Consider the following 25,123-nt stretch of genomic DNA (forward strand, 5'->3'; position numbering starts at 1 on the left):
GTCCACTTCAAGAGACTTTTCTGATTTAATCTTTCATTATCCATTAATAAAATTTCCTCTACTCATACCACCCTTTTCTATCAAGATCACTCAGCAAGTGATTCAGTTCATGGCTGATGCTAGAACATGGTCTCCCACAAGAATCAGGTATTCCTGTTAAATCCAAATCAGAGTGTAATTTGGTTGAAGTGAGGTTTCTTGTCATTTAAATATAATAAATCTCTAATAAATTATTTAGTTATGCCACTTAAAGACTGAACTTGGTCATATCTTTGTATTGCATATATCTGCCAGATAAGCATGAGCAATTATTTGTATTGAAAAAGTCCATTGTGCCTTTAAAAAAAAAAAAGAAAACTGAAGTGACAAGTCAAAATTCTCCTTATTCATACTAATGCATGTATGGGCTGTCCAAAAGCCAGTTTGCTTTGTAAGGAAATGCCTATAACAAAACCTGTTCTGATTTCTGAAGAATTTTCTTTCTGAGGATTAGATCAGTGCACAAGCTGCTTAGGTTTGGAACTGAAAAACATTTCCTCATGCTGGTGGGCAAATTTCTTCACATCTTCCTCTGACATCACAGCTTTGCCTTCCTCCCCTTTTCTTGGCCTCCCGGTGGAATTCTTCAAGGCAGTAGAGAGTACCATGATGGCTGCTGAAGAAATGCTATCTTCTTCTGGATCTTACAGATTAATTCCATTATGTCAGGAAATCTAATACAGAAATATCATCTTTTATTTGCCAGCATTAATGATTTTTTAAATTTATTTAAATTGTTTTTCAAGTTTTGCCTTCCTACAAAATTCTCTCCAGAGCAGAGGTAAACAAAAACACCCCTGAAGAGCTTTTCTGAAATGGTATTACCCTTTTGGATTCTTACTTTGTGTTTCTGTTGTTATTGTTGTTGTTTTGTGGCATTTGGCAATTACTTCTGTACTTCATGAAATAATGACATTATTTATCTGATGGCATTAGTATGCAAACTATGCAATCTGGCTTCTTCTGTGGGAAGAAGACTAATGCTCTGTTTCCATCCTTCATACAGAAGAATATTTAAGAGAAATATATTTTGGAATTTTATTCTGCTATTTGGGCCATAACCACAACAATTAATTCATTTAGTTTGTTGCCTATGGGATAATTCTGTTAAATCTTTCCAGATTGCCCCAAGGCAAATTCACAAGATACTTCAGTAATTAACTGTGCTGCCCAATTATGCTACAAATATTCCGGTAACTACTTTGTCATTAACAAATACGTTTACTGGCATGACAAAATGGTGTATCTTCATCAGAAACAAAAATTTAAAAAAATTAAAAAAAAAAAACACCAAACATTTATCTAAAATTAAGTTATTTTATAGAAATTACCCCATGATTGTAGTAGAATCTGTTCCTTTAATTGATATACTGGCATACTTTCTTTGTTTCCACTGTTAAACTTGCATATTTACAATCTCTTCTGTGTAGACAGGATGTCCTAAAAGAACCGTAGAGGCTGTAGTGCCTTTCCAATGTAAGTAATGTAAAAATGTAAGTTTAACTGTCATCATACATCTCATCAAATGTCTGTACATCATCTCTCAGCTGTGTTTATTTCTCATAGCTCCTGATCTGTTCTTCCTGTTCTTTTTCCAGCTCAAATGTCTATTACAGAGTAGTTTTTCTTAGGTTTTGTGCCATGTCTAAATAGGCAGCTACTAATATGGAATCAATTGATCCTACTTACTGTCTCAAACTGGTTTGCAGGGAACGATTCTCGTTTATCTTGCCAGATGCATAAAATTCAGGCCCATCAGGAGATAAATAATGAAATTGTGGTAAAAATGTAAGCAGTTAATACAACAGGAGAAGTCATGTAATACTGTGTTAATGCAGGTGACTAAACCTGTGAGTCTATGCCATATCAATGCCTTGACTGCGTGCTCAGACAGTGATCATTTACTTTTCACTTGTCTTTGGGCTGGGCCAGTATGTAGAAGCAAAAGTGTGAAAAATGAGAGTAAGTGCTTTGTGTAGTGCTTCTGACAAAATTCAAACCAGCAAGAACCTAAAACTTCACATTGAAATATCTGATGTTTAGACAGAATTGATATACTCTAGCAGTGTGTCGTTGAATCCATAGCTGAATGTAATTAACCCTTCTGAAAAGCTGTAGGAGCACAATGAATAACAAAAAAACTGATGGGAATTCAGATGACTGTTAAGTATTTTGTATGGTCATCGCATCAGAAAATTGAAATGAGGCCTCTAGAAATGGAATTAGCATTTGTTGGCATTGCTTTTTTTTAAGGTGAGTAATCTTCACAAAGTGTAACCTAAAACCTAATGCCAGTAGATGGATTGTCTCCTGCACTCCAAACAATATGCTTACAGCAATACCTGTTGTCAGCATTCACTTCCTACTATTCTTATGGTTTCTTTAGTTTGTTCAAGTGAGAACAGAATTTTGTGCTAAAAGCTTCTTCACAGATGTAAACATTTTGATATGCTGCCAATGCAATTTTTCTTTCAAAAGCTAGCAAATACATCTTTGCTGTAAAGTGACTTCAAGTTTTTCCCAAAAGGTGTTTCCATTGCATTTCCATTTTTCTCATGCCAAATTCTGTTTCCTAATGGAATAAACTCTGAATCAAATGTTCTACGGTGCCTTTGATGCGCAGCTCTTCTGACAGAAGTAATGGTGCATCACTACTGTATAAATGTGGTATTATGGACCTAAAACTAGGACTCATATGGGCAGCAGTAACCACAGGATTTTTGGGAACATGGGCAGACCTTACCCTTATGAACCACCTTAATGGCATGCATTTGTATTCCTGCAAAACTTCAGTAGTTTTGTAAGTAATCAGCCTGTCCTCTAACTTGAATACTCAATGTCTGTCTGGAGATTTGAGCTCTGAATTTTGGCCAATTTGATTTTTGGGAGTAAAAATAAAAATGGTTGTTAGTTTGCCTTTTAAGTATTATTATTATTTTTTATTGAAGTATTATATATACTTCAGTGATTAATTGTTTTGTTGATTCTCTGTATCGAACTTTATTCTCAACCATGCATAGTCTATAATACTTAGGATATCTATAAAAGCTCCAAGAATATTCATGTTTAAATGTCCATTTCTTTTGTGCTTACCATCCAGCAAGTCTAATCTGTCATTTGATCCATGATGTCTTGAAAGTAGTAGGCAAAATGTCAATCACTTAAAAGGAAATAACGTAGTAGCATAATAACTTCAGTCACTAACAGGCTTGCATGCATTTCTATAATATTGCACATCTTATTCAAAATTTGCTATTTCTCGTCACCTCTTTTCTACTGATAAAAAAATGTTTCTAAACTGTTCAGAAATAGCCAGAAACATGATATATGCAACCATTCTTTTTGATATTCTAAATAATAATTAAAAAAAAAAAAAACAGATTAGTTTTTGACACTCTTCTATATCACTGTGTTTTTAATATAATGAAACCAAGAATTTTTCCACATCTTTTCCTGAAAATATTTTTAGCAACGTCTGTCAAATGCATATTTGGAGGGCAAATCTTTTGTTCCCACGAGAGTAACTCATGCTAAATGAGTTTCTTTCCCTGCCTTTTGCATTTCTTCATAAGTCTCTCTGCCATTGTCTCAGCTAGAGCTAAAGTGCCTTCTGTGGTTTTGATTGACTTTTCTTTCCAAATACGTACCTCAGAGCTAAGAGGTGGCACCACTACTTCGTTGTCCTCCTTCCACTTTGCCCAGTTTCAAAGTTAACCCCCTGACCTCTGGTACAAATTGCCTTAGCAAAGACATCATTAAACCCATCATTTCTTGATGGATGTACAGTGAGCATCTGGAATAACAACACCCATATGGTCCCTTGGATATTAGCTGTAAATCCTCTCTTTTTTTACAGTTTCATGCAGTTTTTCATGAGCTTCAGGAAACTTCATGGCCCAGCTGCCATCCGTGCCAGAGGATGTTTCATGATGGCAGTTCTCCAGGGAAAGCACATGCTTATACATTTCTGATGTGTATAATTATCATCACCATTTTTTATACATAAATATCTGGACTTTCAAAGTATGATTCTAAAATGTGCCAAATTACGTTCTTGTTGTTTTCTTGAAAAGTAAAATTAATAATTAGTGCTATTTCTTACAAACTATTTTTCTATCAGTATTAGGGGCATGGAATTGCATTTTAAAAGGCCACAGCTAAAATTATAAAGGAATGTGTTGCATAATCTGAGGTACGATATTGATCAACCTCTCCCTTAACAGATGTAGTTTTGTCAATGGAAATCACAGGGAACACTTGCATAGCCATTGTAAAAGTAGTAGAGTTAAAAATAAATTATGCCTATGTGTTAACAAACAACAAGTACAAACTGCTCTATAATCTGGCATTTCTGTTCCAGGTCTGCCATCCACAGACACAGGTCATGTTTCTTCCAGGAGTTGCTCATAGAGTAAAAATTGATATTATAAATATCATACTATCATTTTTTTCCTCAGCATGGTATTAAAACCAGAGCTGTGTAAATAGCAAAGTTTAACATTTATATAAATAGAGGTTAAGAGATTATTTCTATTTTTAGGAGCAGTATAGTTAATGATGCACTGATTAATATCAAATTATTAAAATACTTCTATTTTAATTTGGTTGAAAGTTTTTATAAGCACTTTAATTTGTTTTATTATAAATGATATATTACAGAATTTAGAAGATGAAGGTACAAGGATGATGTTGATGTTTTTCTGAGTACAAAGGGCTCAGTTTTACCCAAACAAAAAATATAATAGATAGTGAAGTTCCATGAAACATTTTAGTTTTGTCAACTCAGAATACTCTGATGTGAAATTGTGTTTCTGAAAGCTCTTATGTACATTTTGGATACATAATTAACTTTCTGATTAAAAAATAAAAATGTGACTTATTGGCTCCAACCACCACATTCTATGGATGATCTACTAGTTAGATTGCACTCCAGGATCCAAGCACCTTTCATAGAAAAATGTCTCAAATCTTTCTTGGTCTACATGCTGGAAAGCAGGTAATAATTGCAATCCAGTGGTGTGGTGGTAAGAAAACACTGTGCTACCTTACCTTCTTCACAACTGGAGCAGGCAGACAGAGATCCTGGCTTGACAGGAAAGGACAGATTCTAGCTTCCAATCCATTAATTTCATGAAGTGATATTCAGCCAGTGCAAATACTTTTCCTAGACAGTTGTTGTGCCTTAGGTGGTAAGATTTGGATCCCTAGAATAATTTGTTTTTTACAACAGAGGAAATGCAGTTCCATATTTCTAAACTTTAGATTCCTTCATTCTTAGTTGGCCATATTGAAACTGATTTGGATCAGAAAATACGTTAAGTCATTCTTTGTAGGAAAAGTAATTATTTTCTTGTATACATATCTGACAGAATTCTAAGTTGTAATGTCAACTTGTAAAGTAGTAGACTAAGTTTAATGACTGAAAGAGATGAGCCCTTTCTGCTAATGATAAGGCGATAAGTGAAACAAGGTGGACTTCAGTACTAGAAGTCTTTAAAGTGTTCTAAAATGCTAGAAGAGAGCATAATTTTGAGTTAATTGTAATATTACCCTGGGACCCCAGTGCATTCCAGTAGCACTCAGAAGTTCTGTCTTCCCAGATAGTGAGTGCATTTCCATTACCATTGTACGATTTCATATTCCTGTTGAAGTATTGTACTCAACTCCTTTCAACTATACTGTTTTGCAGTCCTAGCAAGGTTGTGTTTTCCATGGTGGAGCACTATTAGTCCCATCTAGTCTAAGAATGCCAGTGAAAACATACTCAGTATTTATCTTTCATAGCTAATAGCTTTCTGCTTCCTTTTCCCTTTCTTTCTTTACTATCATCACTATTGACTGTGTTCTGTTGTTCTCTGATGTTCTGTTTTCCCTTGATGTTGAATATCAATTGAGTGCTATTTGAAACAACTTTGCTGGCATAGAAGGATGTGATGTTATATTCTGAAGTGAAGATTCCGTTAATGTGGATGGGAAACCAGCATTTTTCTACTCCAGTTCTTTTCGTGCCACTTCCTCCACTGACACCTGCTTCTGCTGTCTTTCCCATCTTTCTTCTTGCATGCAGATCACTGCTCTTTCTGGATTCCCGTCTAATTAGAAGCATAGAGCAGGTGAAGACTAAGTGCAGTTCCTCTGCAGACATACTTTTCAGCCTTATCCAGATGGTTTTCACATTCTTACAATGGTTATGTGCTTTTCACCACTTTGATAAAAAGCTAAAAAAGAGGTGAACTCTTCTTGGTGCACATAGCTACTCTAGCTGAATGTGTATGTCAGAAAAATAGGATCAGCTCCTCAAAGGCTAACTCAGCTACCAGCTTCCTCCACGCTTTGACCATTCTGCCTATTCTGTCCATCTGAAACCTTATTCACTCCTCTCCTGTATTCAGGATGCAGGGCTCCAGACAGACAGATTCCCTCTCTCCTCCGCCCTAAGCCAGAAGTGATCCACCAAGTCTTCATTCGACTGGAAAGGCCAACCTGATGAATGAACCAGCAAGGAGGGGGCCATCTGGTAAGCCATTTGTCCACTTTTAGGCATCTTTAGGCTCTTCCTCAGCTCTTCTGTGTTCCCCAGCACATCTGTACTTTCACAGTATTGTTGCTGGCAATGCAATTCTTTTGGAGCAGTTCTGTTCCTTATGCTGTTTAACTTTTCAGTGCTGTTTTAGTTTATCTCTGTGATGACAACTTCTTTCCGACCCTCACAAATGTAAACTTTTCTACAACTTGAGAAGAGTTATATGCACAGAGTGGAAAGTAAAACTCATTTCCACAGCATCATATTCTTGCAGCAAAAGCATTTTTTATCCTATGAATCGATCACAATTAGGTAGATATTTTGGTACATTTGTGTAAACATGACCCAGCTCAAGCAGCAGAAAATGTGAGTGATGAAACACAAGATAATAGTGTATATATACCGTTACATATACATCACCAAAGAGACTTTTACTTCACGTATTTGTATTTTATTAATTGTGCTGCTACTAACATAATGCTGCAAAGGCATCAGTTATGTTTCATCTTTTAAATCAAACTAATTAAGAACCAGATGTAAACTGAATGAAAAAGATCTGAGGTCAGTGTTGTGCACCATATGTATGACAGTGCTTACTCATGATGAAGAGATGGATTGGACAGCTGTGAATTTTCCTGCTGTAGGAGTTTCATCATGCCCAGAAGGTGTCACGTACTTCTCTTTTTTGAGCTTATTTCTTTAATTTCACAACAAAAGTAAAGGGAGGTAAGCAATGCTGACATTACTTTTAAAAAAAAGCAAGTAAGTGATAAAAGGTTACAGAAAAAAAGAAAAGATTTTGGTCAGATAATTAACACAAAAATAAAAGTATTTTAGTAGTAATTATGTAGAACATGGATGAAAGAAATAATAGAGGTACAAATAAAATCTTCAGTATGACAATTTCAGCAACACAGTGGAGAAAATAATAGTAATAATAGAGTGTCTCGAGCCTGCAGTACTTAGCAGAAAGGCCTTGTCCTTACTGACCACAAAACTTCTAAGCTAAGAGTTATCAAGACAACAGCAGGATTCACAGTACCAGCTCTCTGGAATTTTTAAAGGCTCCTGTAAAACATAACTTCTTGAAACAAAAAAAAACAACCATGACTAGTTACAGTCTAGGACTTTAAAGGTATTCCATGGCAGTATTTACCTCTTCTCTTATGTACATCAACTTTTAAAATCACCAATCTCTAGTCAAATATGACACCAAACACATCTATTTTGTGAAATATTTTTGCATATCAAAATGGAATTTTCTTTCTCTTTCTTCTTGCTTCTCAATTCATTGCTTTATTATGAATGTTAAATTTATTTTTTTTTCTTACACAAGCAAACAAGACAGAACGAAAATTTATGCATGTAGAAGCTGGAAAACAAGTTCCAGTCTTTTTAACATGGTAATATCTGTTTGGACAGTTTCCAATGTCTACAGCAGTTACATGGCTCCTTGCATTTCACAAGTGTTCTAACTATGATTATATGTGCAGTCTAGTAAGCTTGGTATTATCTCATTACATTCAAAAATGTTCTGACATACATGTTGCTTTGATGTTAGGAGAATTAGCCAAATTGTTGTCCTACATGGGCAGGCAGATCAATTTTCTGAATGCACAGGTCTTAATCAAATGAGAGTGAAAGGAGAAGCCTGGTAATTGTTCTGTGCCATCATTTGTCATGTTGGGTAGGATTAATAGGTTCTCTGAATGATATAAGTATTTCTTCTGCTAGCTGACAGTTTGCATTGAGAATATAAGGTTCTTACAAAAAAGAAATACCTTTCTCACCAAAATAAATCACAGGATATGTTGAAGAGAATTTTAAAATCTCCAAAACGAATCGTGTCATTTAGAACTCAGACTATGCAGGAGAAATCCTCTCCACCATTCCTTGTATATTTTTTCTTGGTTGTTTGTGTTTTATTGTTGTTTTATTATTAATTGCGTGTAGAATATTTGGAGAGAAGTTTATACAATTTTAATCAGCTGTTATCTGCCAAAGTAGCAATTTTGCTTTGGTAGATAGATCTCATTCTTCCACATTTTTTTGCAGGAAACACCTCCTGCAGTGCAAATAGGTTTGATTCGCTGTGTAGGAGTAATGATGTCCTAGAGCTGAAGTTTCTGGTAGGGCATCAACCTACCCTTTCACCATCTTAATATCTTAATATATTCACCATCTAAACAATATAACCTTGTTATTTTAATAGTTCTCCTTAGCTTTCAGTTCACTGTCGTGTTTTGTTTTGTGCTGTTTTGAATATATGCATTTTCTAAGTAGCTTATTGGTAACGATAGTACAAAGCCCTATTCTTCCTGATTTTGAACCTCATAAATGTACTGGTTGCTCACATTATGGCATACTTTGTTCCGTCACGCTCTAATACATTCTGTTTAGGAAAAAATGCAATTAATTTATTATTTACTTTAATTGAATATTTATCCTGTTGATTAATTAGAAAGTTTCACCTACAGTAAAGATTAAGAAAACACCCACTCTTCCACTACAGCAAGAATCTAAAAAGGCTAAAAATTAAAACAACATAAGAGGAAAACATCACCTATTAACTATTAAAGATTTCCACTAATTATTGAAATTCTCATTTTATAAAACAATTTTAATAAATCCACCATACAGAAAATATAAAGCATGCAGACCATTTGCACATGGTTCCTCCATTAAGGTAAAAGGTACTCATTTTTCTCTCTTAGCCTAAAGGATCATCTAGATAAACTACTGCAAAACAGTTTAATGCAAATTAAAAGAAATAAGAATATGTTCCAGTTTGCATCCCATATCGAACCAATTACACAAGTGGTGTATAGCAAGGAAGGAATTATTTGAATTATAGTCATTCTTCATAGGGGGTGACTATTACGTTCATTATTATTTGAACTCTGTGTCTGTGCACTCTCCTGAGGTTGTCTCGTATAGTCACATTTCACCCTCACTCCCTTAGAGATGACTATTTAGCAAAGGGCTGTATTTCTCCACCAAGAAAAAATACAGCAGTGACTTTTCCTTTTTTAAACATGTTGGCCAGTTTTTCATATGCCAAGCTTTAAAGAATAAGAGAGACAAAGCCCCCTTTGGTTATTTAGGTTCTTGTATTTGTTTTTCTTTTTTCTTTTTGTGCCACTTATAATATTTTTCCAGTAACTTATGATTTTTTACTTTGTTTAGGTGGTCTTGTTATAAAATGAGTCACATTGTTGGTCTTCATTTAATTCTATCTAATTAGGATGCATTCTGGTGGAAAAAAGGTAGGAGATTTGATGTTCCTGATTGCCAACATTTTACATTCTGTACCAAATACAGAAAGTAAATGAAAAAGAAGTTGACTTCTCTAGTTTAGGCAGAGAGAGTAGCTAACGTGATAAGATGTGCATACTTGATAATCAGTGCCGATTACAGGGATTGAAGATGGGCCCTTGTTTGAAGTGAGGTAATAAGGCAGCTTATTAAGGAGAGATAAATAGAAGAACTTCAAGAAAAGCTCCAGACTTCAGCTTGGTAGTGTTGGAGTGGAAGAGCTAGTGGGATCCTTGGAACGTAGCATGAATGGATATGTAGCCAGATTAACATGAATCAGCTGAGCAGTTGTAGCTGTCTGGCCATATTAAGATAGGAAAGTCGTATCACTTCGCTTCATCTAACCTCTAATTGTGTGCTCAGGTAAATAAACTTCACATTTGCTGTATGTTGAGGGCTATGTGGTGGAGTAACTGTTATACTACAGTAATTTTTTCATAGATTTGGTTCTATAATAAGAAATAAAGTATTATGCGTAGTTATGAATGGTGTAAGCATTGCAGTCATAAACCTTAAAAAGGAACATTAGGAATAATCACGGAATGATGATGCAAGTACTCTGCTTGTACTCTGTAGGCTATTAGCCTAGTTGTAAAATCTCTGTGTTTGTCATTGTGCCATGCATACAGTACAGATGTTCTTTTAAAAGGTTTTTCTGATGCTCACGCATGACATAAATAGCACCTATTAGCTGCTCCCTGTACATCACTAAGGAATGAGATTTTCAAGAGTGCGTGATGGTGTCTTTTTTGTTTTTTGTTTCTGAATCTCCCAATTTGAAAACATGTAAAAGTGATTCTATAGCTCAAGTAGGGAAATGACGGAGACCAGACTGAAAACCTGGAATACTAAACTCAGAGGAAGGTACTTTAAACTCAGTTCTACACCATCTGTGACCTTTTACGTTGTCTTTATCTATCCCACAGCTTCTGTCCTTGTGCAACCATTTTCTATTTTTAATTAGAAAAATAATGTCTTAAAACATACTTCCTTTGTTTTGTGCTTCTCTAACACACAGATGTATTTGCTAAAAACTTTGTGAGGTTTAAGGACAATCTGTCTACCAGAACCACTTGCTTCAAAACTTTGTATAAAGAACTTGGCTTATTCTAGACTTAATTCCATTTTTATTCATCTTTTTTCTTTTCCTTTTTTTTTTTTTTTTTTTTTTTTTCCACAGCAAAGAAACTTATCTTTCTCAAAGTATCTGTTGTTTTTTCTGCTCTCTGTTTGCACTTCTGCAGTCTTCTTTCACAATCGTAATTGTCTTTGGTATATTGAGATGTATTCTCCTTTGCAGTAGAATTGCCCAGTTTCTTGTGATGCTACTACATGACCCTGCTTCATATTTTTACTGCAGCTCTTGCCCATACACTTAATTTGTGCTTTGGCAGACTCTTCATCATGAATTAGAAGACAACAGGAAACAATTTCACTGTGATATACAACTTTTCTCTTTGCATGGAGATGTATTATGAATTTTTCCCTTATTAATCCTCAGATTCATGTGAAGAAAATGACTGAACATTTTTTTTCTGTTTTGTTGCATGCGTATTTCAACTGTGACTGACAGTCTTTACTATTTGCAGAATCTCCGTCACTGGGGATGTTAAAAGGCATGTGGACACTCTCCTGCTGTAGATGCCCTGCTTAAACACAATTTGATTCTGTGAAAATTCTAGATCTTATGGACTAATGCTATAAATTGGCTTGCAGAGCTATAATATTTATCAATATAAGCACTGAGTTTGTAATAACTCCATGGCTTGATTGAGAATTCGAATGCCGGCATCTCTTCTCTCCTTCTTTCCTAGCTATGGTGTTTATAGCATGTATGCAAAGTTAGGGTCCTATAGTAGGAATGGGTCTTGAAATTTACAGATGTGCCCATATGTTCCTGTAGACCTCAGTAACCTTTGCATACTCGCTTGGAGTTTCTGGCTATGTCTGTACATAATGCTTACAGGGTGTACAAGTATTCCTGAGAGCATCTGGGATGTTTTGTTTGGAAATGTAATACCATATATTCCACTCTACATGCAGGAATATTTTTTTCCCACTTACTGATATTCTTTTAGATGTATTTTACTGTGGCCAGTGTTTCAACCGAACATTAATCTTTACCATAGGAGACTTGTCCTCACTGAGAGGTGTGCACATAATAACTTACTGTGGATGCTTTAGGTGTAAGACAGGAGTATAAATTACTGCTATTAATGTTATGATGATAAAAAATTGTTATTGTTATATGTAATCTGCATATAAGACTGTCTTCAAGAAGTCATTATCAGTCTGCCTGTGTGCCCGGGGGCAATCTTCTACCATAGCATTTAAGTCTTTCAAATTACAGAAAGCTAATGTAACTCTTGATGACATTTACAAAAACATATTATAGCACTTCTTTCAGGCTTCTCACAGAAATTTTTCTCATTGAAGTTAAAGGGAGTTCTGTGTATACAGAAACTGCATGGCCTGGCACTTTTTAAAATCAAAGCCACGCTTTTTTTCTTAAGCCACTCCATTTGAATAAAATGTTAAGTAATTTTTTTTTTTTTTTTTAATCTGTTTTTTGATTTAAAGGGCCTCAGCCAAAGTAAGTTGCATTTAGCTTTCAGTGCTCTTTGGCAGAGAGTACACATTCTAGATTTCTTCTCATAGCAAGTTGTTATGTCAGATTAATAAATATTAGAAAATTGTTGTTTTGTAATGGAGATTCTGACAAGACCTTTATTGCACCAATACCAGTAGGCAGCATTCCTGTAGATGCTAATTATGTTCGTTTGATCGGGGTTTTCTTGAGTGTTTCTTTTTTTCCTAACAAATCCATGGTTACAAAAAAAACCCACGTCATAATGGAAGTACGTTGGTGTGGCCTGAATATATGTCTATGACTTATAACTAGTTCTAGGTTCATAGGTCTAATTCCAGATTCAGTTTTAAAGGAGTGTTAAATGATCTACCAGTGAATTAGTCTAAACTCTTGTGGTGTGCACATGCATGTTCCACAGCATAGGAATGGAAAAAATAATCATTATGGCATGGGGAAGTGCATGTTAATTTTGTTAGTGGGAAGCTACTTCACTTAAATGCCAAAACGTGTCACATTTTAAAACTAGAGATACTCCTACTTTTATTGTTTTCTTTTTAATGTTGTATTCATAGTTTAAATTCTAGAAAAGAATTCATCTCAAACATCTGTGATTGCATTAATTTTCCTGAAAACTCTGAACTTTTGTGGATGCAGGAATTAAATCACTGGATTGAGAATTGAGGAAGGTGAGGAACATAGGATCCTTGGAACTCTTCCATCAGCTATCAAAAGTAGTATAAATTTCACTGAATCTCCTTGAGATTTATCATTACACATAATAGATCTCCAAGTCAACGTAATGTGTAAAACTGTAAATCTTTGTGACCTAAAGGGCTTAAATATCTGTCTTTCATTAGTTTCTTTCACTTCCTAGATTGCACTTGTAAGAATGCAGTTATAGAAAGAACAAGAATCTATTATCTATAAAGAGAAATACAGATGACAAATCCTAGGAATGTTTTGGCTCTATTTATCTTCTAAGTATCCTATTGGAGTCTGGTAAAACAATGAAAAAGAATTCTTGGTTTAAATGGAAAATATTGCCATTATTCTATCAAAGCATCACAATACACAGTATTACTTTCTGAAACTTTTTGGTTAAAATAACAAGATAATGGAATTAACTAGAATATGTAGATTTCAAAAATGATCCATCAGTCTATGCAAATTGCTGTGTTAATAATGTATTTTTAATGCTAAGCACATTTGACAGCCATTTCATCTCTCTTTCTAAACTGGAGCTTGGCAACCTGCGTTAATTCTTATACTTTACAGATGTAACATTCAATGCACATGCCATGTAGTGATGTGATCTGAATAAAATAAAGCATGTCATAGCAATGTGATTATTAGTAAACAAGTTTGTGACTGGCTTGTTGAATCCAAAGCAGAAAAATGAGAGGCAAAAGCCAGTGCTGTTTTAGCGTATCTTGCATCTTCACTGGCCTGAATTTTCTTCAGATATGGAAGTGTCAATCATAACTGGCACAATGGAACTTGGAAGAGATAAACAGGCATAAAATCAAAGTGGATGAGATTGAAATCATGGCTGCTGAGTAAAGTTCAGTGAGAACTGTGGTAACTGTATAGCTTGAACAGACCCAGAGCCCAAGGTTTCCTTTTCTGACTTGCCATTATTACCTGTAAATTGAAAGAGAGAGGGAAAAGAAGTATTTTATCCTAATTATTTCTCTTCCCTGTTAATAATAAAACTAATAATATTTCATTCCATGCATGCCTCAACATGATTATTTCAGCAACTGGGATTTTCCTTCCTTCAGTGGGTTAAAAAAAACCAAAGTACAAAAATCCAATAGTTGCTGTTGTACAGCAAGTGACCATATAGATATGTTTGATTATAGCTCTGCTGTACTAAAGGTCAAAGGAAAGTTTTAGAATACTTAAGAGACAATTATCTAAAGTTCAGACTTTTCCAAAGGAGCAGAACTAGAAATTATACAGACCATTATCTAAAGTTCACATTTTTCAAAGGAAAAAGGTAGGGGGAAATGCCTATGCCATCCCTTTGCTGTTATATGTCTGGTTTTGTGTTTGTTTTTTAATTCTCTCAAGAATTTATTTACTGCACGTTCTGTGTGACATTAGTTTTAACGTGATTATTCCCTCTTCAAGAAATTTTAATGTAACGACGTAACCTTGTACATGATTGAATATTATTTTGCTCATGATCCTAAGTTCTCCACAGCACTTTTTATTTCTGCAAAGAAAATGTGCTTGGTTGCTTTATTCACTACTAGATTCAGCAGTTCAATTCTGGGATAGGCTATCATTACTTCGCTCAATAGTTAAAGAAAAAAATCAAAATACAAAATGCATTACACGTTCTGATTCTTTACCTCATCAATATATTTTCTGCCATGAAATATTTTCTTTTCTTGTGTTCTTATTCATGTCTAAAATGAGTATAGAAAGCCTAGGTAACTAGAAAAATAGAAGCTCATTAAGATGTTTGATAGTACGTCACAGGCATGTTTTGTGAATTGTCGCTGTGCATCAGCACGGCGTAGCCAAGAAAGTTTGATCAGCACAAAAGCTTTTTACTTTTGAACCTGACATCTACAATCAAACATGATAGCAGTCATCAATCTAGTTTTTGGAAGATATCACAGGTTTTTGACATTCATAAAAAGCGTGCCTGTTTGAACAACATCCTTTTTTATTATTATTTTGAGATGCTCTCTGGTCATACTCTAGCACATATGTCAAATTTCACACAACAGTTGTGAACATAAGTTCTATAGAAATTTTGTATTTTGTGAATATATACACCAATGTTGTTATATGTACTGTGTTTAGTTATAAAACAAAACTGTTATACTAATGAACAAATAATGTTTTTTCACCTACTAATGATTGGTAACCTTTTAACAAGCAAACTTAGAATCACTCCCTTTTAAAAAGGTATTCTTGTAGTGTTACAGCCAAAGACAGAAACAAAATATGTCCTGTCTTCAAACACAAACACGGTTGTATCTTTCAAAACACATTAAAAGCATTATTTTGGAAGCAAGTTACTGATGTTACTGATGTAGAATGGTTTGGATTGAAAGGAAGCCTTAAAGGTCATCTAGTCCCGTCCAGGAGCACATCTTTCACTAGATCAAAATACTCAAAGCCCTGTCCAGCCTGAGTTTGAACACTTACAACGATGGGGCATCCACAACTGTTCTGGGGAACCTGCTCCAGTGTCTATCCATTTTCATCATGAAAAATTTCCTGCTGATAGCGAATCTACACTGAATGGTTTAAAACCATTGCCCCTTCTCCAGTTACTGTAAGCCTTTCAGTGTCTTTCTCACAAGTGCAGTATATATACACAAAGGCAACACTGTGGTTTCCCCACAGCTTTCTTTTCTCCATGATGTACAATTGATGCTTTGTGTTGCCTCCTCTGTTTTTGTGCTAGATCAGCAGGTACTGAATATTCTTTCACACTGCTCTTGTTATTGCCAGAATAAAGGCAAATATGGATATTCCTTCTGCTATTCTATTTTTGCCAAATCACCCTCTGTTTTTAGACTAAACATGTACACGAAATGCCCTTAAGATAATGACCTCTGAAAATAGTTTTGAAGATCTAATAAACATAAAGAAACACATTAATTTTCTTCTGGATTATGTAGCTGTGAAGTTCCCAACTACGATTTTCTTTCTTCATGTAAGTAACATATGCAGCATAGATTTCTGCCACGAAGTCCTTAATACCATTAATGATTTGATCTTTCTGAGAAAATTATACAGACAGAGAAAAAGAAAGAAAAATGGCTGTGTAGTTATAAGGTTGAACATCAGGAAAGTCCGCTCATCTCAAAAGTATTATAGCAATCATCAGGAAATTAAAGAATTGCAGTAGTGTGTGCAGAGAAAATGACACTTGGATATAAAGTGAGTGCTTCTGTTTTCGTTTTTCTTTTTTTGTTGTTGTTCTACCACTTTATTATCTGACTTAAACTTGCAACATATGTGTCTAGTGCAAAGTGGGAGATGAAAAAGTTGACTCCTGACTCTTAATTTCACATCAAGCTTGGTGTCAATGCCATTAGTCACCCATGTCTGAAAAATACAGAAGTTGCTTTGTATTAAAGATATTACATTTACTTTCAAAATATTTTATCCAAAATTCTCAAAAGAGATTGGGGATTCTTGAGAACAGTTGGAAATCTGCATTAAGCACATGGCCCTGTTTTAAGCATGGCCTCAGTTATGCTTATTGAAACCACTTTTATCTAGAAATCACACTGGGCATCTTCTGAAGAGCTACCATACTGTCACGCTTTGTTTCAGCTGTGACAGAGATATTCCCACAGCAGTCTATTTAATGGTTGTTTCACAAATCTGCTTGTAGGCAGATCTAGTAGAAGCAGACTCCAGAGAAAACTGAAATGTATTCATTGATCTTGATTTTAAACCAAGATTTGGGGAAAACTGTAAGGTACGGATTGTTACTGTATGCAGTTAGTTAATTTATTATAGAACTGGAATAAATAACAGTGCCTGACAGTTTCACCCTCTAATTGCTCATAAGTTTTTTACTTCCTTCATTTTTGGTTGAAGTATTCCTTGATAAAAAAATAATTCTACCTCCTAAATGTTTCTTTGTTTAATAGAATGGAAAATAATTCAGCCATTCAGAAATCAGCAAAACACTTCAAAACACAACAAATAATTTCAGACATTAGTCTGCATAAAATAAAGGAAACAGTGTGAAATTCGCTGAATGCATTACTAGTATACCAACATCATCCTCTGAGAGAAGTAGCTTACAGCATGATCCACAGATATCGTGGTGTCCTAGTCAGCTCTTTTGTATTAACTGTAGATTTTGGAAACTGAGAGTTATCTAAATGACTGATTTGATTTTAAGTTTAAAGAACATGGTAAAAATGAGCTGCAGGTCAAAGTTCTAGTTATGTATTTTTGGAGATGTGTTTTATGTGACCTCATGCTGATGGAAAAAATTGTGATGAGTTAAGAAAATTATTAAGATCACTTAACTTACTATCCTTTAAGCTCGAGAGATGGAATACAGATACTAGTCCATTCTGTAGATTTGGTACACGATCAGTGAAATGGAATTTAAAAGGACTGTGGCGTTTCAATCAAGTTCTTCAGTCCTTTCACTTATAGAAGAGTAGAGCATTTAGGGAGGCTTACTTTGATACTGAGAATGTCAAAGAACTTTCTGAATATGCCTGCCTGTCAGTAAGGACTTAATGTCTCTCTCTACCAGTGGCAGGTTGCCTCAGAGCTTTGTTAATAGAGAGGGTTGAGGTTTTTTGTCTATGTGTGATTTTCCCCGCTTTGTTAAAAGTAACGTGAATAAATAAGTAACCTGAACAGCACTACAATGAAGGATCAGCAGGTTAATTGGAAAGATGAGTGGAAAGTGATCGTCCCCTCTCCTGCTGAGAACCTGCTGCCAAGTTAATTCATGCAGCAGTGCTGGAGGTTATTCCTGGAGGAGATTCCTGCTGTTTTCTCAGCTATGGGTAAAGAGAATGTCCACAGAGAATAGAAAGCAAATCAGATAAATTGAGTTTATTGCAAATCAGCTGCTAGAATTTATTTGCAGGTTCTGAGAATCAACTAAAAAGTCAATTGGAGAGTCATTGTTCTTCACTCAAGAGTCCTATTTCCAGCAGCATCAAAGGATATTTAGTCTTAGAAGACAGCAAAGAAGGGGAAAACATTTGTTGCTAAACAAAATCATTGACAAAGTTATTTGGTTAGTTTTGCTTTTTTGCTTGTTTGGTTGGTTGTTTTTTGTGTTTTTTTTTTCTTTTCCTGTTGGCTCCTTCTTACTGCTATTGCTTATTTCCTCTCTTGGGAAAACAAATTGTCTAACACAGTAGTTTTTTTCTTCTCTTCTATTCTCTTGATACCTTATTATATGATGTTAACTATTCAGCCATTATAACATCTTTTACACTTAAATAATGGGGATAGATGTCCCAAATAACTTCCTTATCTCATTTCTTCTGAACCAGAATTGATAACCATTACAGGTGCTTGGTAGTTCGTAATACACAGCATAGCTTCACTGGTTGGCAGAAATAGGCACTTTGTTTTCCCTATCCCACTTCAGTCCTCTTGTTTTTGTCACTTACAATAATCTTCCTTTTTGCTTTTTTCTTTTTACTCTCTTCTTCTGGCTTACTAGATTTTTCTGAACCAAGCTGAATAGCAGTGAGTGATTCAGAAAGTAAAGTTGTCATCAACAAGAGCAGGGTTTTTGTCACTTCTCCCTAAATGAGGTGCCATACCTCTTCCACATGTCTGTAAAGGGCAAAGATGCGAGTGTTCAGCATATCAATCCATTCTTCTGTCTTGGACAGATAAGAACTGTACCAGGCTTATAGGAAGGAAGAAGCTATATTGGTGTGGATTTCCAGTACATAAAATCTCTGTGTAATATAACTGTAGAAGTCTTTGGAGTTCTGAATAAATGACTACAGATGTGACAGTATTCTGAGTGGGACTTCTCACAGAGAGCTGTAAACTGAGCCTCACACCATTTTCTCTCTTAAAAGGTTAAAGTGAAAGGATTAAGGTTGCAACTCATGCTGAGATATTTTTAATTTTTCAGGAGACAGTCAAGTGGACAGGCAAATTTTTCAATGTTTGAAAATGATGTGTGAGTGCTGAGGAGGAAAAGAATGCTATCCCATAAGAAGTGCACATTAGTCACATATTTTGGTAAAGCTATATACTGATATTCAGGAAAACATAACTTTTTTTTTTTTTTTTTTTTTTTTCTGGCTAATGTAATGTAATGTGATGTTCTTTGTCAGTTAGATAGCACTGAGACTAGTATGTCTTTCACATGCATGCATTAAATCATCAATACATTCAGCCAGCAAGAAGGAGTGCAGGTTTTTCTTAATTTGAAAGGTGTGCTAGTTTTTTGACTTGAAACGTACTTGTCTTTTCTACTTCATCATAGAAGCAGATAAAATAATGGGCTATCATCAAGGAGTTGCATCCTGCTTGAGTTGTCAGAATCCTTAAGAGCTCATTCTCTGAAATTTATCTGTAGTAGAAACATATGCTTCCTTTAATTTTAAAAAGAGCACAAGAGAGGACTGGTCTATTTATTTAGCCCCAGGGTGCTATCAGTTGTGATGTGACTGCTTCTAACTCGAATAGATAAAAACTCTGGATTCCTGAAAAGAAAAGTCTACAGAATTCTTTTTGTTCTGCAAAGGAATTCTGAAGTCTTCACATGAATACCTCTTTACAAAGTACTTAATTTGTAGGTAGATCTTCACTTGTTATGCATTCTAAATGCTATGAAGATCTCTGATACCAATATATAACTTGTGATGTAAGTTGTAGGAAGAACTTCTCTAGGTTGTATGAATGTGATTGGTAAGTTCTTCCACCAAGGAAGGGAGACAGAAAGACTACAAAACCAAAGACCCTGAACTTCAGATGAAGACTGTTTAAAGTTCAGTTTCATGGTCACTGAATGAGAAAGCAAGCCTCCTGTGTTCCTTTATGAGAATCAGCTCCCCCATATTCTTAACTATCATAAAGTTTTCCTTCATCTTTGGTTTTATGTCAGTAATAAATTAATAGTTGTCCACTGATACAGGTTCAACTTGATACAGGTCCAAACCGTGATAATATTTAGTAATCATATTCTGTAACTGCTGTTATTTTCCTTACTAGTATGTATCCAAAAGACATCAAGATATTGCATATAATTTTTGTTGTTGTTGTTGGAGGGGGAGAGAGGCTGTAGTGTTAAAAACGTCTATACAGTATTATTTTTTCTGAATGTTTTCCCCTTCTTTCTCTGCATCTTTCTTTTGTACTTCATGAACAGCCAGCTCTTTGGAACATACTTGTGTCTTTTATGTTGTGGGAGTGATATATGCTGCACAAATACCATGGGCTGTCAGAAATGTTTGTGGTGATCATAATCAGTGCAAATTAAACATCTCTAAACTACTTCATGTTTCCAAGTGAGCAAATAAATAAACAAGTCAGTGGCTTGCATGTTTGACATGCTCATTGATTGTAGTTTGTAACTGAGCATGTTGACACATACATGACCATTGCTATTTGAAAGGAGTATGTTGTTAAATTGCTAGAATCTCTAATTACCTAAAGGCACTAGAAGATCTCAGGTGCACACCCAGGGGTATTTTTACAACTATATATATATATATATGTATGTATGTATATATAGGTCTTTTCCAACCTTGGTGATTCTATATATGATATAACCTATATGATTTCTCTAAGCAAAATCAAATTTATTGGGATAATTTATTGGAACAATCAATTACAATTTTTAGTATTTAAAGTAGCATTTAAAGTATCAGAGATACCATGTTTGAATGACACTGAGATCGGTGTGATTATAAGAAATTTAACTGTGTAAGAGAAAGAGGGCAAAAGTACATGTATAGTTAACACATCAAATGTTCAGCTTGACACACAGAAAAAGCAAATGTCTGCATTTGCAAGTAAATGGACTGAGTCTTAAGGCTGAACTTAAGATGCTCTGTTGGCATCTTGTAAAAAGTTCAACTTAGTACCTTACTAAAATGGTATTAAACCATTAAGAAAAAAGAAAACAAGTGCATCTAAGTAAAAACAAGCATACACATGACTGCGTAACTTAAAAAATCAGTGATTAATAATGATGAAAAAACATCAATAAGGATGTGCACAGAGAGGAAAGTGAGGGATTGCCATTAGGTTCATTACTCTTGACACAACAATGCATATGTTGCACTTATTCAATTGGGGCATGGCAAGCCAGACAGGGAGGGGAATGGCTACTCTATCACATGCTGATGATTTGATGAGTATTGTGTAATGCATTTGTTTGCGTAGAGGTTTTGATGAATGTGTTACAAAAAAGCAGTGGCTTTAGCAGTTATGCTATGCAGTGAAACAATGCAAATTTTCCCTCTTTCAGATAACACTCTCAGCATTTTGGCAAAGCACAATGGATTCAGTCGGCAGAAACAAGAAGTGTACCTACTGCCAATCATAATAAGCGATAGTGGAAATCCTCCCATGAGCAGTACTAGCACTCTTACTATTAGAGTCTGTGGTTGCAGCAGTGATGGTATTGTCCAGTCCTGTAATGTTGAAGCATATGTACTTCCTATTGGACTCAGCATGGGAGCCCTAATTGCAATATTAGCATGCATCATTTTGCTATTAGGTAAGTATTCTTTTCACACCGGATGTTCAAAATTTTTCTGATTCATAGGCAGCTGTAAGCAGAGAAGTCACGTATAAGGACATAGAATCTAATGGAATCTGCAGCAGTACTGAAGGACATTTCAGAACTGTGTCTCTTCTGTACTAAGAACTGAAGAAAGGCATACCAAAAAAATCCCAGATTGAAAGAGTGTTACATATAAAATACATAAAAAATTACGAGACCAAAAGCCAATTCACATAAGTAAAAGGGTGAACAGAGTGTAAACTGCACCAAATGGAAAACAGTTTTGTTGTACCTGTTAGACCTGTATGAGTTTACTCTGGATTGTAATGGCATAAGAGATATTACAGTTGTAAAAGATAAGAAGCACTGTGTATTTTAATTAAATAAAACATGTCTGATAGAACAGTGAAAGACAGTTTCTGTACTTAGCAGCTTCAGTTTATAATGGAGATATACTTTAGCAACTGAAATTTTAACATTAAACTACAAAACAGCAAGTATAACCAATTCAGAGCTTATGCATCTGTCCATGATTCTGGAACTGATGTGAGATCTTTCTTTCTCTCTTGCTGTTTTATTTTCTTTTCAATTATATCAGAAACACCAATTTCCTTCTGTCATTAAGGCTCTGTTTTCAGAAAAGCACCCTCAAATTCTTGAAAACTTCATCCTAAGTGCGGACAACTATAGACTGAAGTTCATTGAATGATGTTAGTTTGACGTTACCTAAATTGTATCTTTTTTCAAATGGAAAAAGGGAAAAGTTGCTTAAATTTGAGATTCGAAAGTGGAAATATGCATTATCTTGTTGCTTGTAAAAAATTGAGTATCAAATGTAAATTTGAACTGATAATAAAAAACAGGACGACCCAGAGGTTCTGATCAAATTTTCATCACTTCAGTGAAGTGGTCTTTCTTCTTTTTTCTACCCTTATTACCTTTATTTTCACAAAAAGCAACCTATTATCATCCCTAACTATTTTTTGGAATTTTATGAATTTTTTTTACTTAATTGGCTTGTGATGTTTTTTTGCAGTCATTGTAGTGCTGTTTGTAACACTAAGAAGACATAAGAATGAGCCTTTAATCATCAAAGATGATGAAGATGTGAGAGAAAATATTATTCGCTATGATGATGAAGGAGGTGGAGAAGAAGATACAGAAGCTTTTGACATTGCAACGTTGCAAAATCCAGATGGAATTAATGGATTTTTGCCTCGTAAGGATATTAAACCTGATCTTCAATTTATGCCCAGGCAGGGTCTTGCGCCTGTTCCTAATGGTGTTGATGTTGATGAATTTATTAATGTAAGGCTTCATGAAGCTGATAATGATCCCACAGCTCCACCATATGACTCTATCCAGATTTATGGCTATGAAGGAAGAGGTTCAGCTGCTGGTTCCCTTAGTTCATTGGAGTCCTCTGCATCAGACTCAGATCAGAATTTTGACTACCTCAGTGAATGGGGTCCTCGCTTTAAAAGACTTGGAGAACTTTACTCAGTTGGAGAAAGTGACAAAGAAACTTGACAGTGGATTACAAACTTTTTCACTGTTGACTTAACGATCATGTAATATTCTAGGGCCACTGCTGTTAGTTAAAACTAATGTGGCTTTTTGTTTTAGAGGCAAGTTTAGCACCAGTCATCTATAAAATCAACTACATTGTAATGTTGAACCAAATAAAAAAGTATATGTTAGGAGGTTAAGTCTTGTGGAGTGTGAAGTAAAGTATGTGGAGTGTCTAGAAGTCTTTGGATATTTGATATTCACTTGACCACTCTGAAGATGGAGATTTAGATCTTTGATTATCTTCAGTGAATTGAAAAGAATGAATTGGTGCTTTCTTAGGAAATGGACTTGCAGGGATTTTACTGTTGAACAGTAGCTCCTGCCAGTATGTGTAAAGCTAATGGTTTGTTTCTGCATTGCCAACAAAGATCCTGACTCAGAAATGTTAAAAGCAATATCTTGGTCTTCTTAGCAATGCTGAATAGAAATAGCATTGGAAATCCTTACTGGCTTCTACTGTGCAGTGACCATGCATTGTACATACAGTAATTGTTGGCCACATAACCACAGACTGAATATCATCTTTAAATATTGTGTCAAGCCTTAAAATATTCACATGTTCTTAATCCATTCCAGTTATGGGTAATAAATCCTACTCACGTGCAAAGATTCAGATGCAGGGGTCCAAAACCTTGCTTTACGAAAGGAGCTTTTTTCTAGAAGAAGGATCAATCCTGTACTTCTGAAAGGAAAGAAAAACTGTGAAAGGGGATGGACTTACATATATGAAAGAATTACTGATTTTATTGCTAAAGATCGGATTTATTTGTTTAATCTTTGAAATAAATATTTTATCGGTGTCCATTACTGCTTTTATTTATGAAGATTGATAATCTATAGAATAAGATTATAAAGAAAACTAAATTGTATCATTTAGATTTTTTTCTATATATAGTGAATGTTTAATACATGTACATTTTGGGAAGAAAAATGACAAATTGCTGTAGGTTAAAGCAGTAACCTCTCCATTTGCAGTAGCAGAATTTTAAGAGATTGATGGCAGGAAATAAAACTTTCCCAGAAAAAAAACTTTTGACAGTTTTGTATCTTCTTCATAAATCTAATACCTGGTGTTTTTAATACAAGCACAAACAGCTGGAAGTAAACTGGTTCATGTGAATATTTAAACTATAGACTTTTAGAAATCCACACATAACACAGTACAGTAAAAAAAAAACATGCTTATAGTTCTCCACTGTATTAGAGCAGGAACCAGTGTGTACATAATTTTACTGCTTATGTTATTAGCATTTCTTTTCTATAATATTCATAGTGATGCACCAGGGCTCTTGCACACAGAGAAAGAACAGCACTAGAAGTTGCAAGCATACTCAATTTGTAATGCAAACTTGCCATTTAGAAGTAGCAATTGTATAATAAAACTATGTATTACATGCAAATCATTTTAATTTTCTACTTTGTTTTGATGCTATATTACTGTTTGTTTATTTACTCCATGTATTGTATTCAGAGAAACTCCTGTATTGTTTCCTACTTTGTGAAATATATTTTTATAAATACTTTTCTTGTTATTGCTTTTCTTTCAGTTCTACCTGTACACTGCAGAAAGGAATCTGCTTGAATAACTTCATAGTCTGTGGAGGAATGTAGCTTCTCCAAAATCATTTATTTATTAGATGAATACAGTCAAAATAAAAAGGAGAATGTTTGAAGCAATTTTTGACAGTGTTTGGAAAATTAGATATGAAGCAGGCTGTGACCACAGGAGTTATGTGTGTCTAATTTACTGCACCATGCTGAAAAATAACTTTTCTTTCCTTTTCTTTTCTTTTCTTTTCTTTTCTTTTCTTTTCTTTTCTTTTCTTTTCTTTTCTTTTCTTTTCTTTTCTTTTCTTTTCTTTTCTTTTCTTTT

At 34.7% G+C, this 25,123-nt stretch overlaps 1 protein-coding gene across 2 annotated transcripts in view; it reads left to right on the forward strand.

Annotated features, from left to right (window-relative positions):
- CDH8 (cadherin 8) overlaps positions 1-23,208 on the forward strand; it is a 124,000-nt gene extending 100,792 nt beyond the window's left edge. For both annotated transcript variants that reach the window (XM_042821491.1, XM_042821493.1), the window contains 2 exons: positions 21,421-21,672; positions 22,715-23,208. In XM_042821491.1, the coding sequence (XP_042677425.1) occupies positions 21,421-21,672; positions 22,715-23,208 (746 nt within the window). The remainder of the gene's footprint in view (positions 1-21,420; positions 21,673-22,714) is intronic.
- The last annotated feature ends 1,915 nt before the right edge of the window (positions 23,209-25,123 follow it).

This window comes from Centrocercus urophasianus, unplaced genomic scaffold, assembly GCF_019232065.1.
Source record: "Centrocercus urophasianus isolate 14NV4802_14NV808 unplaced genomic scaffold, USGS_Curo_1.0 seq_2, whole genome shotgun sequence".
NCBI lineage: Eukaryota > Metazoa > Chordata > Aves > Galliformes > Phasianidae > Centrocercus > Centrocercus urophasianus.